The sequence below is a fragment of the Lacerta agilis genome, chromosome 15 (assembly GCF_009819535.1).
Source record: "Lacerta agilis isolate rLacAgi1 chromosome 15, rLacAgi1.pri, whole genome shotgun sequence".
Taxonomy (NCBI): domain Eukaryota; kingdom Metazoa; phylum Chordata; class Lepidosauria; order Squamata; family Lacertidae; genus Lacerta; species Lacerta agilis.
In genome coordinates, this window is record NC_046326.1 from 28,032,886 (window position 1) to 28,049,922 (window position 17,037).

Sequence of the window (17,037 nt, forward strand, 5' to 3'; positions counted from 1 at the left end):
CTCCCAAGGTGGCATTTTCTGGCTTCAAAACACCTGATTGGAAGTGTTGGGAAGGGAGGGGGATCCGTCATCCATATTCATGAATCCAGTGGCTGAGATGGTGATAATTGCAGCAGGAAGGAAATGCTTTGGGCTTGGTAGAAAAACCACCCAATGGAGGAGTCAGAGATTTGCCAGGGGTGAGGCTGCCTTTCCACATTGTTGCCTCTTGGAGCCAAGCCAGGCCCAGGATGACAAAGACAATTAATGGGGGATTTTTCTTGTGTTTCGTTATGTAAATAGCATCTGTGGAGAAGACTGAGCTGCTGGGGGGGGGGCAGCATACAGCTGTCTAAGTGCCATGTCCTCGTCTAACCTTTTGCTCTGTCTGAACGCCATGTCCATTGTCTAACCTCTTGCTCTCTCAGTGGTCTGCCATGCCCTGTCTGTGACCTTTGCCACCCTTTGCAGAGGCATGGCTCACTTTCCACTTGGTAGGAACATGATGTGGTGGAGCGGGTGCGACGAACCTCCCTGCCAACTACCCCTCTGTTACTAAGTGTATTATTTCTGAGGTGTTCCGGGTCACTTTTTCTATTCACCCCACCTCGATGCCTTGAGGTCCGTCTGTGTGAATAATCCCCTTTTATTATAACTAGGGATAACTTAGTAACGGGGTTCTCTTGTCCAGCTTCCGTGGCCTGATATATATATATATATATATATATATATATATATATATATATATATATATATATATATATATATATATATATACACACACACACACACACACACACACACATACATACATATATATATATATTGCTCTGGGCTCCTGGGTTAAGAATACCTCTCAGCTGTCAGTTCCGGGTCTCTCTCCCATTAGATTCCCCCACTGCGTCAGTTAGCTAAACCCTTTTAGCAACTGTGTAGCCTTACCAAGGTTTCTGCCCTTTTGCCCCATCTGAGTGAAACTCCAAGACACAAACTATCACCCTGCAGGTCAGTTTTGTCTTTTGCCTGAGTTCACCTCCTCATGAGCATCCATATATCGCTGGACCAAATAAATGCCTCTTTTCTCTTGGCTCAACAAAAACAAGTCTTTATTTATTTCAGAACATCATGTTTCAAGTACTTCAATAGTTCATCAGCTTAGTTACATTCTAAAGTATAAACTCTTTCAGTATAACCGACTGATCTTCATCCTAGCCTAGCCTAACCACCACTATCCTGGCCCCATACCCCTCTTCTTCCCTGTCTCCACACACACCCTCCCTCTTCTCAACTGCCAAAACGGGCGGTCCCTCCTTTTAAACCGGGGGACCGCCCCGCCCCCAAAGGATGAACTGTCCGTCAAGATGGAGGTGGATTAACTCCTTCTGAGCCGGGATGTAATAACTCCTCCACCCTAGGGCCAATCCGTCACAGCAGGTCTCGCAAATGTCAGAGGAAACATATGTGTCAGCTCATGATGTAAAAGTGCTAAAGGTCAGACTGTTCCTAAACGTGTGCATATTCTTGCTAATAAAAAGAGCCTCTGCCGAGCTAGCAGTCAGCTTGCTTACTCACAGCTCACCTGCATCATCAATTCCTAAGCGTGTTCTTCACTTCATCTCTGATGAAAATAAAGGTAAAGGTACCCCTGACCATTAGGTTCAGTCGCGGACGACTCTGGGGTTGTGAGCTCATCTCTCTCTATAGGCCAAGGGAGCCGCCATTTGTCCGCAGACAGCTTCCAGGTCATGTGTCCAGCATGACTAAGCCGCTTCTGGCAAACCAGAGCAGTGCACGGAAACGCCGTTTACCTTCCCGCCGGAGCGGTACCTATTTATCTCCTTGCACTTTGACGTGCTGTTGAACTGCTAGGTTGGCAGGAGCAGGGACAGGGACATCCTATTTCATAATTGTTGGGATGTGATCCATGAGAGGCAGTCAAGTACAACATTCCTTGTAATGCTAGAGAAGACATGCGAGGGAATGTTTGGTCCAGCCAGTCAAAACTTTCTGTTCCTCCTGGCTGGAGCATCCTTCCTTTTGCATGTGATAGAAGGTGGGTGTGACCTAACCTGTCCAGGTAACAAAAGGACGAGTCACGCAGCACACCTGCCTCTTTTTTACTTCCTTCTTCGTTTGACCAGCTTCTAGCCAGGACTGCTCTGCTAGCTCTCAGCTAGCAGAAACACCGGGATTATTCCCCCATATGGGGTAGATCCACATGTACATATTTGTAGCTAAGTCTGCCTTCAGGTATCTAACTGTGAACTGATGTGAGTAAACTTCTTTTATTCACTTTGAATAAGATTGTCACGTGTTTATTCTTTTAAGAGGGATTCAAGGGAACTTACCAGGAATGTACAATTCAATCTGAGACAGATTGAATTGTATAATAGTGAGGCTCACACGAGCCTGCAACCAGATATCTGCTGTGCGTATAAAAGGGGGAATGTAACTCTGCTACATAAAGGAACTTGCTAGCGCAAGTTAGGAAGGATATTAATAAACAATATAGCCTCTCCTGCCACCCTGAACAGTCCCACAATGATGACGATGACGACGATACACTGGGTAGCTTCCAACACATATAAAAACACAATAAAACTATATAGGGCTGCCTTTAGATGTCTTCTAAAGCTTGTATAGTTATCTCCTTGGGTCTGGGGGTCACATAACTCCATACCCTCCAACATATCTCCCATGAAAATAGGGACATCCTACCATACCCGCTAATATTTCTACTTAGGGACGTCCTAAGGAAAAGCAGGACCTTCTGGGATAAAATCAAAAACCGAGAAGGTTTCTGTAAATTCAGGCTGTCCCTGGAAAATAGGGACACTTGGAGGGTCTGCCACAGGGGTCATCTAGTTCGGCCCCCTGCAATGCAGGAATTGTAGCTAAAGAATCCCTGACAGTTGGCTGTATAACCTCACCTTAGAAACCTCCAATGAAGGAGACTCCACACATTCATTGGGAGTCTGCTGTCGAATGGCTTTTACCCCCAGAAAGTTCTTTCTAATATTTGGTCACAATCATCTTCTTGTCATTTGAATCCATCAATTTGGGCCCTGCCCTCTGGAGCAGCACAAAGCAAGCTAGCTCCATCTTCCATGCGGCAGCGCTTGAGGTATTTGAAGATGGCTCTGACATCACCTCTCAGTTTTCTCTTCTCCAGGCTAAACTTGCGCAACTCCCCCCAACCACCAGTGTGTTGTAAACTTGCCTCCTCTCAGTGTATCAGTCTTAACTGCAGTTTGCACACAGTTGATGGTAGCAGCCTTGGACTTCAATAAAGGGGGATGGAGATCTATTTATTTTTAATTCAGGGGAATGCGTATACCTTACTTAATCCTCCATTAACATCGCCGTCTCTTACAAATTGCACTGAAGTTCAGCCAAGAATACCCACTACAATTAACCCAGAACAGTGAAACATACAAATGATAACACAACCTGTAACAAATATCCTCAGAGAAAGATTTTGTATTTTATTACCTGTGTTGTTTTAATTAGGGGTAAGGTGCATTGAGCCCTGGTCTGGGAAAACAGTGGGGTAATAATAATAATAATAATAATAATAATAATACTGCCCGTGTGAATGCCTTGTGAGTGGCACCCAGCTCTGTGCCAACCTTGCCATGTGGTATTCTCTCTCTAGCGCTGCAGGGCTAACATCCTAAGGGGGGGGGGGGTTGTGAAGGAGATACAGTGGGTGTCTGGGCCTCCTGTTTATTTATTTATTTCATAAAATTTACGCACCGCTAGCTTGCAAAAAGAACTTCAGATTCGTTTGCGAAAGACAGGCAAAACCATAAAGTTATCAGTGAGAAAAATAAACAGCAATAATCCAGAACACTGAAAAGGTTAAAATAACAAGAGACTGAAAAGAGATATGAGACTCACACTGGCTTTCTAAATAACTGGATATGTGTGTGTCTTAAAAAGCATGTTTTCAGCAGGCACCAAAAAAAAAAAAAACCCACCCCAAAAACAACGAAGGCACCTTCTTGACGTCAATAGGCATGGAGTTCCAAAGTGTAGGTGCTGCCTCACTGAAAGATGGATGGATTTCTTACAAATGCTGAACGGGTATTATGTGGTACCCATAGCAGTGCCAGTTCCACCTACTGAAGCGGTTGAGTCAGCATATATAAGGGATAAGGTGATCTCTTGAGTAAAGTACCGGTAGTCCCAAATTGTTAGGGGCTTTATATACTAATAGTATTTTCCACATGCAGGAGATGCAGTGATGCTCTTGCCGTACTCTTGCAAAGGATCCTGGGGGACACCCTCCACTTTCTGATCCTGTGGCCAGGCCATGCATTCCAACCACGGCCTGCTTTAGTCTCAGTGAAGCCGCCCTGGCTCTGGTATCCATGCCATTGTGCTGAAATGTGATGCTGTTTTCTCTCACCGCAGAGGAGGTGGCGGAAGGGAAGAGTGCAATCCTCCTGGGGATGAGCCAGTGGAACTCCAACGACCTGGTGGAGCAGATTGAGACCATTGGGAAGCTGGAGGAGAACCAAGGTAACGTTGAGTCACGTGCAACGCCTCCTCTCTGCCCCCCCCTTCAGTGTTGGAGAAGTTTCAGAAAATGGGATGATCAAGGGGGTGGAGTGACTCCCCTAAGAAGAAAGGTTGCAACATCTTTTCAGTTTGGAGAAAGGGGAAGTAAGTGGCGACGTGATAGAAGTTTATAAAATTCTGCATGGCGTGGAAGAAGTAGACAGAGAAAAGTTCTCCATCTCTTTTAACACTAGAACTCATGGCTGTGCAATGAAGCAGAAAGTTGTGAGTTTCAGGGCAGATAAAATGGAAGAAGTTCTTCCTGCAGCACAGAGTTAAACTATGGAACTCCCTGCCACAGGAGGCAGTGATGGCCACCAAATTGGATGGCTTTAAAAGAGCCATCATTTAGGACAGGTTCATTGAGGACAATAAGGCTATCAGTGACTACTAGAGATGATCTGGTCATGGAGATTATGGAGGTAGGGACTATTGATGGCTACCAGCCATGGTGGCTATGCTCTGCCTACACAGCAGGAGGCAGTAATGCTTCTGGGTACCAGTTGGGTACCAGTTGCTGCTTGTGGGTTTCACACAGGCTTCTGGGTGGCTGCTGTGAGGACACGATGCTGGACTAGATGGGCCTGATCCAGCAGAGCCCAGGAAGGCTATTCTCATGCTCTTAACACCTGGAGGGCCCCCAGTTGGCAAATGCTGCTCTCATTCTCTATAGCAATTGGGAGCCCAGTTTGATGCTGATGCAGCTCTGTTGCCCGGCGACCAAAGTCGCGTGATGCTCTTCTGCAGCGGCTCCCTGCTCCTCGCAGCTCAGGCTCAAGACCAGCCTCTGCAACCTGCCTATGATTGCAGATCACTGCTCCCCTCTCAAAGGCTTCCAGCTACAATCTTGCCCCTTCCCCTTACCTGCACCACACCTGCCAGCCCTTCCTAATGTTGAGTCAGAATCTCCTTTCTTGTCATTTGAATCTGTTGGTTTGCCTCCTCCAGAAAACAAGGTTGCTCCATCTTCCTTGTGGAAGCCCTTCAGATGTTTGAAGATGGCTTTATTATGTCACCTCTCAGCCTGCTCTTCTTCAGGTTAAACACCCATAAACTCCTTCCACCATTCCTCATCAGGCTTGGTTTCCAGACCCTTGGCGACCTTCGTCAATTAGCTTAGAATTAGGTATACCTTTTCCAAGTGATGCACTCCCAATAATAAGCTGCTTTGCTGTTTTCTTGCTCTACAAGCCCTTGTGTGTGTGAATCAACAGATTAGTATCCTAACACATATTCTGTGCACACTAAAGACCTCCAATCAGTTATTGGGCTCTGTTGCAATATGCTGGAGAGGGTAGTAGCATTTGCTGCTCTCTTGTCACTGCTTGGGGTTCTTCTTCCCCGCCTGCTGGCATGTTAGCTGACTGTCATGGGTTCCGCACAGGCCAGGCAGCATCTTCAAGGCTGCTGAACAGATAATTAGTGGGTATGTGTGTGTTGGAGGGGGGGGGGAGTGTGATCTGTTTCACACTGCCCTTGATGATGGCCAGGATCAAGTGCTTCCCTGCTAATTTATCTCAATCAAGACCGGATGATTCATAGGTTTTTCCTTTTTCCTTTGCTGAGAAAAGACGGTTTCTCTGCATCCCAAGCTTTTTTTCTCCTCTTGACAGCAGGCAAGGTGGGGCATGGGGGAAGCAGATTAATCTGACAAGGAACAGAGCCATTTAGCGGGGAATGACAGGGCTGAGAACCTCAGATCTGGCTTCCCCCTGGGAGTTGTCGTCATTGCAGTGCAAGCCTCTTAGGGAATGAAACCTGCAAATGGTGCTTTTATCTCTCTTTTGTGTCCCATCTTGTGTAGGTTATGTAACAGCCTATCAAGTCTTAAATCTGGCTGTGAGGTGGAGCAGGATTGTGTTCGATCTTAAATCTGGGTCTTAAATCTGGATCTTAAACCTGGCTACGAGGTGAAGCAGGTCATATTGGCTTTGGATTCTAAGGACCGGAATTTGGTGCCGAGTTCGATCTTGCTCATAGAGCAGAACAGGGCTGCTTGGGGTCCAACAAGCATCTCCCAGCCTAATTGATCTTCCAGCTTGCCATAGGGTGAGGGTGTCTTACTCCACCCCCATCGCCCCTCCCCCTCGGTAGGGCACTTTGTTTCTGAATGCCAGTTTCTGGGAACTGCAGGAGGGGAGAGGGCTCTTGTGCTTGCATCCTGCTTGCAAGTTTCCCACTGAGGCATCGGGTTGCCCACTGTGGAAAGAGGATGGTGCATAAACTGCACCATTGGCCTGATCCAGCAGGCTCTTCTTGGGTTCTTTTGATGATGGCCCCTGTGGACCACTAACACTTGGAGGGGCCCTGGGCCGGTTTTAAAACCACCCAAACCAGTAGCCATCACTGTATTTTGGATGGGTTACACATTGTGCAATAGGGTCCTTTCTTCTGTCTCTCCTGAGCTTGTTTGGCTCTGAGCTGTCTGTTTCTACCCATCCACCCAACTCTCACTGCTTTCCATTTGCACCACCCTATCTTTATTCCTCATGGTAATTAGTATAATTGTATGGCCTTTCAAGAGTCCCAGTGATGCAACTGCCACATTGGCTTGGGTGGGAGATGGAGGTTAGTGGTGGGGGAGGCAGGAAAGTCCCTTCCTGGAGCAGCCAAGCTTTGCCATGGGCTTGGAAGGTCAAATTTGGAGCTTGAAACTTGGACCCAATGTGGGTGGAATATAGCTCCTTATTATGGAGCACTTAGCTCACCATCAGAGGAATAACAAAACATGGGTTTGGCTCTGTGTGCTCTCAATTTATACCATTTATTAACAATAGTGCAATTATCTCCCTTCCATCTCGGTCATAACAACCGCTCTGGAGAAATTATCTTAATACTCTAAACTGAAGAATACCCTGTGGATTTGAGCTTAAACTGTCATGGGAAAGATTTTCCAGCTCAGTTTTGATGTCATATGGATGACTGCATTCAAGACTTAACATCTGTGCATGCATTTGTCCTGGAAGATGGCACTTAATGCTTGGTAATTGTTTAAAAACCTTTTAATAAAAATTGTAATAAAAACAAACAAACAAACAAACAAACAAATAAATAATAGAGACTTTGGAGCTTGAAAGTGTCTGGGAGGGAGAGCAATTTGTGGCTCAGCAGATGCCACACAGAGGCAGTTTCCTTGTACTTCTGGCCAAGAGATGCTAACTTTGCCCCTCTTGCTTCCCTCTGGCAGGCGAAGATCTGTCCTTCTGCTCATCTGGAGTCCTGCAGGAAAAACAAAGTGAGTCCTGGTGCTTTTTTAAAAAATAAAAAAACCTCCTCCTTTTTTCCTCCAGGGGGTTCATTCTTACATTTCAATTTCAAATGGTAACTGGGATTAAACCCATTGTAATGCTCTTTTCTAAGGCCATCTGGAGGCCAAAATCAGATTTTTGTTCAGCCCCGTCCTCGGGATTATGATGTTGATTATTTATGACTTGAAAGCCATGTTTTGGTGCGTCTTCACTCTCAGTAGTTCTGCCTCCCCTTTGGTTTAGGGAAGTTTTTAATGACTGGTGTTTTAATGTATTTTTAATCTTTTGTTGGAAGCCGCCCAGATGGGTGGGGTATAAATAAATTATTATTATGTACAGCCCCAGATGCTCTTTTTGTATGTCTATGTGTGTGTGTGGGGGGGGGGAGCCCAGGCTTGGATATGCACAGGCTCCTAAGTCCACCCCCTGGCACCTTCAGTTAACAAGCCTCTCAAATAGAAAAAGTGATCCCTGGAGTTTGTGATGTGTGGTGTGGGGCAGGCCATGGGTCAGGGTAGTTGCAGATTTCAAGACTCAGTGCTCCTCCAGACAACCTGTTTATTGGGTATTTATCCTGAGTTGCTTATGCAAAGGTTAGACTCTGCCCATCCTTTAGCGAGCATTCATTGTGATTTGTTTACAGGGCAGTTGTTGTTGTTGTTCTTGTTATTTCTATTTATATCTTGCTTTCCCCCAGACAGGGACTCAAGGTGGCTTATGCAAATTAAAACCACACAGATGAAATGACAAAAGCTAAAATCACATAAAAGACTATCAATAAAAAATAATTAAACTCTGGATAGCTCAGTTGGTTAGAGCGTGCTGCTGATAATACCAAGGTGGCAAGTTCTTTCCTCATATGGGACAGTTGCATATTCCTGCATTGTGTGTTTGTTTGTTTGTGTGTGTGAACTAGATGATCCTCAGGGTCCCTTCCAACTCTACAATTCTGTGATTCAATGAAATACAGATAATAGAAACATAATGGCACTGTTCAGAGTCTTTTCCTTAAAAGAAGTTCCATTTCCCAAAGCCTGCCGGAATTTAGAAAGGGATAACAGGGAGGGAGGGAGCCCTTTAGCTTCTCTAGGGATGGGGTTCCAAAGCCTGGGAGCAGCCACCAAGAAGGCCCTGTCTTCACCAAGCGCAGTGTGCGGTTACACATGTCAGAACATTTTTGCACCGCTTTGCTCTTGTGGCCAAAGCAGTCCTTGAATCATCAAATGCCACCCTCACTCACACCCCATGTCACCTTCACTCTTATCGTTGTACAAAGCAAAATTCATTACGCTCAATCCCAAAGCCAAGCTTTATTGATCTCTCTAACATGAAGGTCCACAGGGAGCTGGTCCGAAACGGGCTCTCTGTGGCTGCAGAGTCGGTGCCAAAAGCCTGCGCTTCTATAAAGTGGGCAGATTGCAGGCTGGGCAGCACTGATTCCGGGGGGCTTCCCAGCTCCCACCCCCCTCGTGTGCCACTTCTCTCTCTCTCTCTCTCTCTCTCTCTCTCTCTCTCTCACACACACACACACACACACACACACAGTAGCCTGTAAGCATTTCAATCTTCCATCAGGTTTTTCTTTCTAGATATTTTTTTTTATCACTTGCTAATAGGAACCATATGCCCACAGCCCGCATGCAAGTTTATTTCTCTTTGACAGATTTGTTGTCATAAACAGCTAGCAACAGTGCAACAGATGGCAGGAAAACGGGTCTGATTTCATCGGGGAATGCGAGAATGACAGGCTTTCACCCCCCACCCCACCCCCTCCACCCCGGCACCATTCGTTAGCATCGGCTTGTTAATTCTCAATTGTTGGCAATTCTTCTCCTTTTAAAAAACAAACATAAGAAGAGCTGAAAAGGACTTTGTGAGGCACTGAGTGATTATTTCCCCCTTCCCACGTGCCCATACATAAAGGAGCAGCAAGAATCTTAACCTTCAAGGACTGAGCATTTTTGGGTAGGATGCGTGGTTTGGAGAGACCTTTAACAGGGCTGGCTGGAGGGATGGGTGGGTGGAGATGCTTTTGACTCAGGTGCTGGATCCAGGCCTGCTGCTCTGGTCAATTGCTTGACTACTCCTTGCAAAGCTATCCCCCCCCTCCCTAGGCAGCCTGCCTGCTCTATCTCCCCTGCAACCAGGAAGGTCTCTTACAAATGGGCAAACACAACCATAAGAACACAAGAGCCTGTTGGGTCAGGCCAATAGCCTATCTAGTCCGGTATCCTGTGGTGTAGTGGTTAAGAGCTGTATACTCGTAATCTGGTGAACCGGGTTCGTGTCTCCGCTCCTCCACATACAGCTGCTGGGTGACCTTGGGCTAGTCACACTTCTTTGAAGTCTCTCACCCCCATTCACCTCATAGAGTGTTTGTTGTGGGGGAGGAAGGGAAAGGAGATTGTTAGCCACTTTGAGACTCCCTAGGGTAGTGATAAAGCGGGATATCAAATCCAAACTCTTCTTCCTATCACAGTGGCCAACACAGATGCCTGTGGGAAACTAGCAGAAGAGCACTCTCCCCTCCTGCGGTTTCCAGCAGCTGGCACTCAGACACAGTACTTACTGCCTCTAGCCATGGAGGCAGAACAATAGCCACCATTGGTAGTAGCCATTGATAGCCTTATTATCATCCATGAGTGTCTGATCTTTTAAAGTAACCCAAATAGTTGGCTTCATGCACCTGTTAGAGCAAGTTCCACAGTTTAATGGTACACTTTTATAAACTTCTATCATGCTGCCTATTACTTGCCTTTTCATCAACCTTCTTGCCTGGTGGCTCTCGGCTTCTCTGCAGCAGGCAAGACAGAAAATTAGTCCTTGTCCCCCCCCCCCGTGAAGCAATGGATGCTTTATGAAGCCCAGCTTCTGTGATGGTCTGCAGCAGCAGTAGCTAGGGCTAGGAGGAGGAGCAAGGGGTGGCTGGACCCCACAAACCAGAAACTCCAGAGAAGCACTTCCCTGCATCTGATGCCCTTAAGAGGCTGAGCCCCCTCCCACACCAGCCCCCTCCCAGCCCCCTGGGATATCCTACTGATGCTAGGCAGCAAGTGACCAGAGCTGGTTCAGGGCATGAGGGCTGCTGCCCCTTTAAGGATATTTGTTCCCCAGAGAGAAAAGGTCTTCCTTGGAGCTGGGAATTCTTTTGGGCGAGTGGCTCCCTCCAAGAGTTCTGTCCGAGGTCCTGAAAACATGACAGGCTCTGTCCCAATGATCTGTCCATAGTCCTGAAAATGTCACTGACTCCCCCAAAGCGACCTGTCCGTGGTCCTGAAAGAATCGCTCTGTCCAGCTACTGGACCTTGGTTTATCTGCTAATCTTCATCTCAAGGATCATAAGCACCACTTTGGAATGGGCACCTTGTCAATACCAGGTCTCTCCAGACATCTGTGGGTGCTGTCCTTTCACCAAGACAGGATGTGGAGCAGATAACCAGATATTGTGGAGAGGTCCTGCCTTGGAAGCTGGGCTGGCTTTGCCAAAGACCAGGCACTTTGTGACTCCTGTAACTTGTGATGTCCTTCATGTATTATCAGATGGAGGTGGGTGACTTTGCTATGTCGCTGGAATGTATGAAGACCTGTTACTGTGTGAGCAGGACTAGCTCTTCCCTCTCAATTGTTGCCCAGAATGGCGAGTGGGCATGCTTGCACCTCCACCACCACCACCCCAATGCTGGGCCTCTGCTATGACTTTTAAAGGGCACCCCTGTTAGCTCTGGATGCTGTACAGTTGACTGCTACTTTCTGCCATGTTCTCAGTCTAGGGCAGAACCTACTGATTCTGCCAGCTGCTGTGCAAAATGGTCCTCCCAAACCTAGCAGAGAGAAGCTGCATTTGACCTTCTGCTTCCCTCCCCAGGAAATGCATGTTGAGTCTGGTTTGTTGTTGTTGAAGGCCTCATTCCCTTGCAAGGGTGGTGGTATAGTGGTCAGAGTGCTGGACTGGTAACTGGGGAGACCAGGGTTCAAATGCAACCTTGATATCCATGAAGGAAAAATGGAATATAAACACAACAAATAATAAATCCTGGCAGGGGGCCAGAACTTCTCTTTCCTCTCCTTCTCCTATCCCTATCCCTCCCCCTTTGCTACCTACCTGCCTGAAATTAACTTGAGAGCCATAGGGCTCTCCACTTCTTTCTCCCAGATACCATTAGTCCAAATCCCCCCCTGTACTTTTTACTATTTTCTTCCCACAAAAAGAGCCTGGCATGTTTCTCCCATGCAGGGCTTTGCTGTGCCAGCCCTGCAGCAGGATGTCTGCTATTGAGTACAGACCCTCCTGGTGAGTTCCTTTTTTCCCTTGCAAAGAAAAGAGGAAAAATAAATTCCAGCTTTCCTGGCTGTGATTCATAAGCCAGTTTTCGAGCATCTTGTTCTCCAGGGTGGAATCCTTGGCTTGTCCCTGTTTTCTACCTGCTAGCATCCCAGTTGGAGGCCAGGAAGCCTTTGGAACAGGTTCTGAATTGCTCCCTGCAAGTTACATGAAATGGGGAGATGCAATTTTGCCTTTGCAGCAAAGATTAGTTTTCCTATTCCGTTCATTGGTGGCTCAAGTCGGGCTTATTTAATGAGGCTGCCCCCCCCATTAACTCAACCCCCCTTCTGCCTCTGCACAAAAGGGGAGGGTTTCATTGAGGCAGGAGTTCCACACTGGGCTTAACATGCTCTTGAATTCTTCTTCACGCACTGCATGGTTAAACTGTGGAACTCACTTCTGCAAGAGTCAGTGATGGCCACCAACTTGGATGGCTTTGAAAGAGGATTGCACAATTAAAGGAGGAGAGGGTTATTGAATGCTGCCAACCATGATAGCTATGCTCTGCCTCCACAGTCAGAGGCAGAAATGCTTCTGAATACCACAGGAGAGGAGAGGGCTATTGTGCTCGGATCCTGCTTGTGAGTTTCCCACAAGCTTCCGGCTGGCCACTGTGAGAACAGGATGCTAGACGAGATGAGTCATTGCCCTGATCCAGCAGCCTCTTTTGATGCCCTTGTGATGGTGGAGGAAATGGGCCCCCTTTGGGAGATCTTCTTATGGAGGTCTATTGTGAGAGCAGAACCTCCATGCCCAGGGACAGTCTACCTCTGAATCCTGGGCAATGGAGAACAACTGGATAGTGCTCTTTTGCTTGTCCTGCTTGCAGGCTTCCCATACTGGGAATCTGGTTGGCCACTGTGAGAACAGGATGCTAGACTAGATGCCCCTTCCTTTGGCCTGATCCAGCAGGCTCTGCTTACATTCTTATGAGGAGTAGAGGTTTCCCCAGGAAGCACTGCTGCCTCTCTGCCAGTCAGATCTTTCCCTCCATGGCCTGGAGCTCTTCTGAGAAATCTTAGCAGAGACGTTTTTCTTGTTATCTACAAATGCCTTAGGAAGCCATGGAGGCAGGTTGCCTGGAATGTGGAATAAGGCCTGTGTTTTCTGATTAAGCACAGCTCTTCCATTTTGGGTGGCGCCATCCCTGTCTAGCAGATTGCTGTCTTGATGGTTGAAGGCTGGCTGGCTAACATGTTAAGACAGGGGGGCCTGGGCCTTGTCACCCAGGAGGGTTGGGTAGGCCATTGATGCCTCAGCCTTGCTCAAGAGTGGTAGGCGGTGGTGCTGCCTCCAGGGGCCGAGCAACTCTTGCCTTTCTGCCTCCTGGAGCAGTCACTGCCTCTCAGCCTAACCTACTTTACAGGGTTGTTGTGGGGATTAAATGAGGAAGGGGAGAGCCATGTCAGCCACCTTGATCCTCCTTGCAGGAGAAAGGTGGGATGTAAATGCAGTGAATAGAATAGATCAGAACAGGGTTAGCTAATGGGGTGCCCTCTTGATGTTCTTGGACTGCAACTCCCTTGGTCCCTGACTGCTGGTCCTGCTGGCCGCTGGGAATTGGGATCCAGCAGTATATGTAGAGGACACCACATTTGCTACCCCTGCTCTGGAGAAGCAGCACAACTGAGGAATGACCACTTAGCAGCCAGCAGAGGAGTTGCCTGGAACAGCCAAGCATTCTTGTCTGTGCGAAGAGGGAAAGTTAACTGAGCCTGGCCAGTGTTATCTGAAATAGTAGATGCTCTTAGTTTGGAGTTAGTTTACCTTTGGTCAGGAGGTCAACTCTCCCTCCAGGACCAGGTCATAGAATTGCAAGACTGGACAAGATGCTATCCTTCTCCTGTCCTCCCCCTTTTCCCTTTCCTCCTCTTCCTCCTCCTCTCTTTTTCTTCCTCCCCCCTCTCCCGTCTTCCACGCAAAGCTTGCCTTGGTTCTTCCCTCCCCAGATCTGGATTGTAAACAACAACAAAACAAACCCCTCAAACAAGCCCATATCCAATCAGGACTTTCCCCCCTGCTGTTTGAATGGAGGACTCTCATCCACTACTGAGTTCTACCTTCTGTGTGGGATTTTAATTTACCTTCTTTCCTCCCATAGTTTGTATAATGATGTAATTAGCATAACTTGCAGTAATGACAGTACAAAGGCTGCCAAGGAAAAACTGGCGAAAAGCTGGAGCCTCACCTGGGAGCCTCTTTGAGTCCTACTAAGTCTCTTTTATAATTTTACCTCATTAAAACTCCTCCAGTAAACAGAACAACACATCATTTCCCTCATAATCAGCTTCATTCAGGCAGCTAATGAAATCACCCTGTTTTCTTTATGGTCCTCTTCCTCTTCTCTTGCTCTGGGGACCTGCATACAACCTCATCCCTGGTGTATGCTCAACTGCAAGGTCACAGGTTTCTCCTTTTCCATTGGGTGGGTCTGGCTGTTTCCCCTCCACTTGGATGACAGGACCATTCACAGTCCCCAGTGCCCCTTGGAAACAGTCAGTATTCATTGGTTTCCAGACAGGCAGGGAGGTGATGTAAAATCAGCACCTTGGAGAGTGACCTTGGTGTGGGTTTCAGGACCTCGGCCAAAGATCCTGCTGCTGAGGTAGAACATGCACGTTGCCTCAGCAGCATCCTGGAGCTTTGCTCACTTTTGGCTCTGGCCCCAAACAGCGTCAGCATGTGACCAGAATGGAAAGTGGCCCTCGGACTGGAAAGAACCCCACACCCGTGGTGTGTGTCAGTGCTTCAGGAGATGTCAACAGGGGCATTTTATTTCATCCACAAAATTCATACACTTCATTGGAAACGGGGGGGGGGGGAGAGAGAGAGAGAGAGAGAGAGAGAGAGAGAGAGAGAGAGAGAAAGACATCCCCCAAAAGGGGAAAAACCCATTAATTTTAGTACTAAGAAAAATCAGCAACCATAATTTAAAACTTCTGAAAAGTTAAAATAGCAGTAGACCAAATCCGAATTAAAGCAACAGCTTTCTAAACATCTGGGTGGGGTTACCTAAAGAGGAATGATTTCATCAGGCAACAAAAAGAGTACAGTGAAGGGGCCTGCCTGATGTCAAGAGGCAGGGTGTTCCAAAGTGTAGGAGTTCTTATAAATGCAGAATGTGTATTATGTGGCACTTGTAGCAGTGCCAGTTCTGCCGATCAAAGCGGTCAAGTGGGCACATGTTCAGAAGGCAATCTCAGAGGTCAACTGGTTGTAAGTTGTTAAGGGCTTTGTATACTAATAGGGATGCGGGTGGCGCTGTGGGTTAAACCACAGGGCCTAGGGCTTGCCGATCAGAAGGTCAGCGGTTCAAATCCCCGCGACAGGGTGAGCTCTCATTGCTCGGTCCCTGCTCCTGCCAACCTAGCAGTTCAAAAGCATGTCAAAGTGCAAGTAGATAAATAGGTACCGCTTTGGCGGGAAGATAAACAGCATTTCCATGCGCTGCTCTGGTTCGCCAGAAGTGGCTTAGTCATGCTGGCCACATGACCTGGAAGCTGTACGCCGGCTCCCTTGGCCAGTAAAGCGAGATGAGCGCCACAACCCCAGAGTCGTCCGCGACTGGACCTAATGGTCAGGGGTCCCTTTACCTTTACCTTTTTATACTAATAGTAGCACCTTTGAACCTGGCCAGGTAGGGCATCGGCAACCAGGTGTGGTATGCTTGCAAGACCTCACTCCTGTCAGCAATCTGCACTAACTGCAGCTTCCAGATCAAGCACAAAGGAAGTCCCACATAGAGCATATTACGGCAATCCTGTTTTCAAGTAACCAATGAATGAACTATGGCAAAGTTTTCCTGGGGCAGGAATGGCCACAGCTGTTGAAATAGCCACAGTTGGTAAAAGGCACTTTTAGCTACTGATGCTACCAGGGCCTTCAGTGACAGAGCTGGATCCAGAAGCAACCCCAAACTGTGACTCTGCTCCTTCTGGGGTGGGGGGAGAGCAAACCCATCCAGGGTAGGCAGCTGAGCAATTTCCCAAACACAGGAGCTTCTCGCACACAGTGCCTCCATCTTGCCAGGATTCAAGCTCGGCTTGTTTCTCCTCATCCATTTTACCCCTGCATCCTGGCAATGGCCCATAGACTGTGTGGCCTCTACTGATTCATGTCTTATGGAGAAATAAGAGCCGAATGTTTTCTGCAATGGATGGTCTTTGGGAACAATCCGCAACTCAGGATTTCCACCTCAAACCAGCTGAATTGGCCTCATAGGCTCATTGCCTGCATGTCCCATGTTGACTGTGGCATCAGGTGATTCAGCTCCCACACAGAAGGAGTTTCCCCAGGCAAATCCTCACAGCAAGGAACTCCCTTGTTGCCCAGCCAGGATGCAAAAAATGTATCACTTTTCTAGGGTGATGTTATTGTGCTAGTCTGCTTTTGAAGCCCTGCATTACGCCCACTCAACCGCTTCAATAAGCACGAGTTGGCCCTGTTACAGGGAGCCACAAAATACCCGTTCTGCATTAGTAAGAAACCCATCTTTTAGTGTTGCAGCGTCTGCACATCTGGAACTCCCTGCCCATTGACACCAGGCAGGTGCCTTCACTGTATACCCTTTTTGATACCTGCTAAAAACATTATTGTTTAGATAAGCCTACCTAAATGTTCAGAAAGCTGGTGTGTGTTTTAATCTGTTTTTAGTCTGCCATTGTTTTAACGTTTTAAAAAAAGTATTGTAATTATCATTGTTGATTTTTCTTGTTGATAATTTTCTTGTTTAATTTTTTTGTAAACCGCTTTTTTAAAACTATCAAGCAATGTATAAATTTTTGTGAAATAAAGAAATAAACGTGAGGTAGTCAAGTGGCCAGAACTGTAGTGGCAGTACGCCCTTCAGAGGGATCGCAGTTTTGAATTCCCCTGCTCCATGTTTAAAATTCCCTGCATGTAGAAAGCCAGCAGTCAAAGGGG

General features: G+C 47.3%; 1 protein-coding gene across 1 annotated transcript in view; it reads left to right on the top strand.

Moving 5' to 3' along the window:
* PITPNM3 (PITPNM family member 3) overlaps positions 1-17,037 on the top strand; it is a 73,312-nt gene that overhangs the window by 26,912 nt on the left and 29,363 nt on the right. The window contains exons 3-4 of the mRNA XM_033171909.1: positions 4,396-4,503; positions 7,730-7,777. Of these exons, the coding sequence (XP_033027800.1) occupies positions 4,396-4,503; positions 7,730-7,777 (156 nt within the window). The remainder of the gene's footprint in view (positions 1-4,395; positions 4,504-7,729; positions 7,778-17,037) is intronic.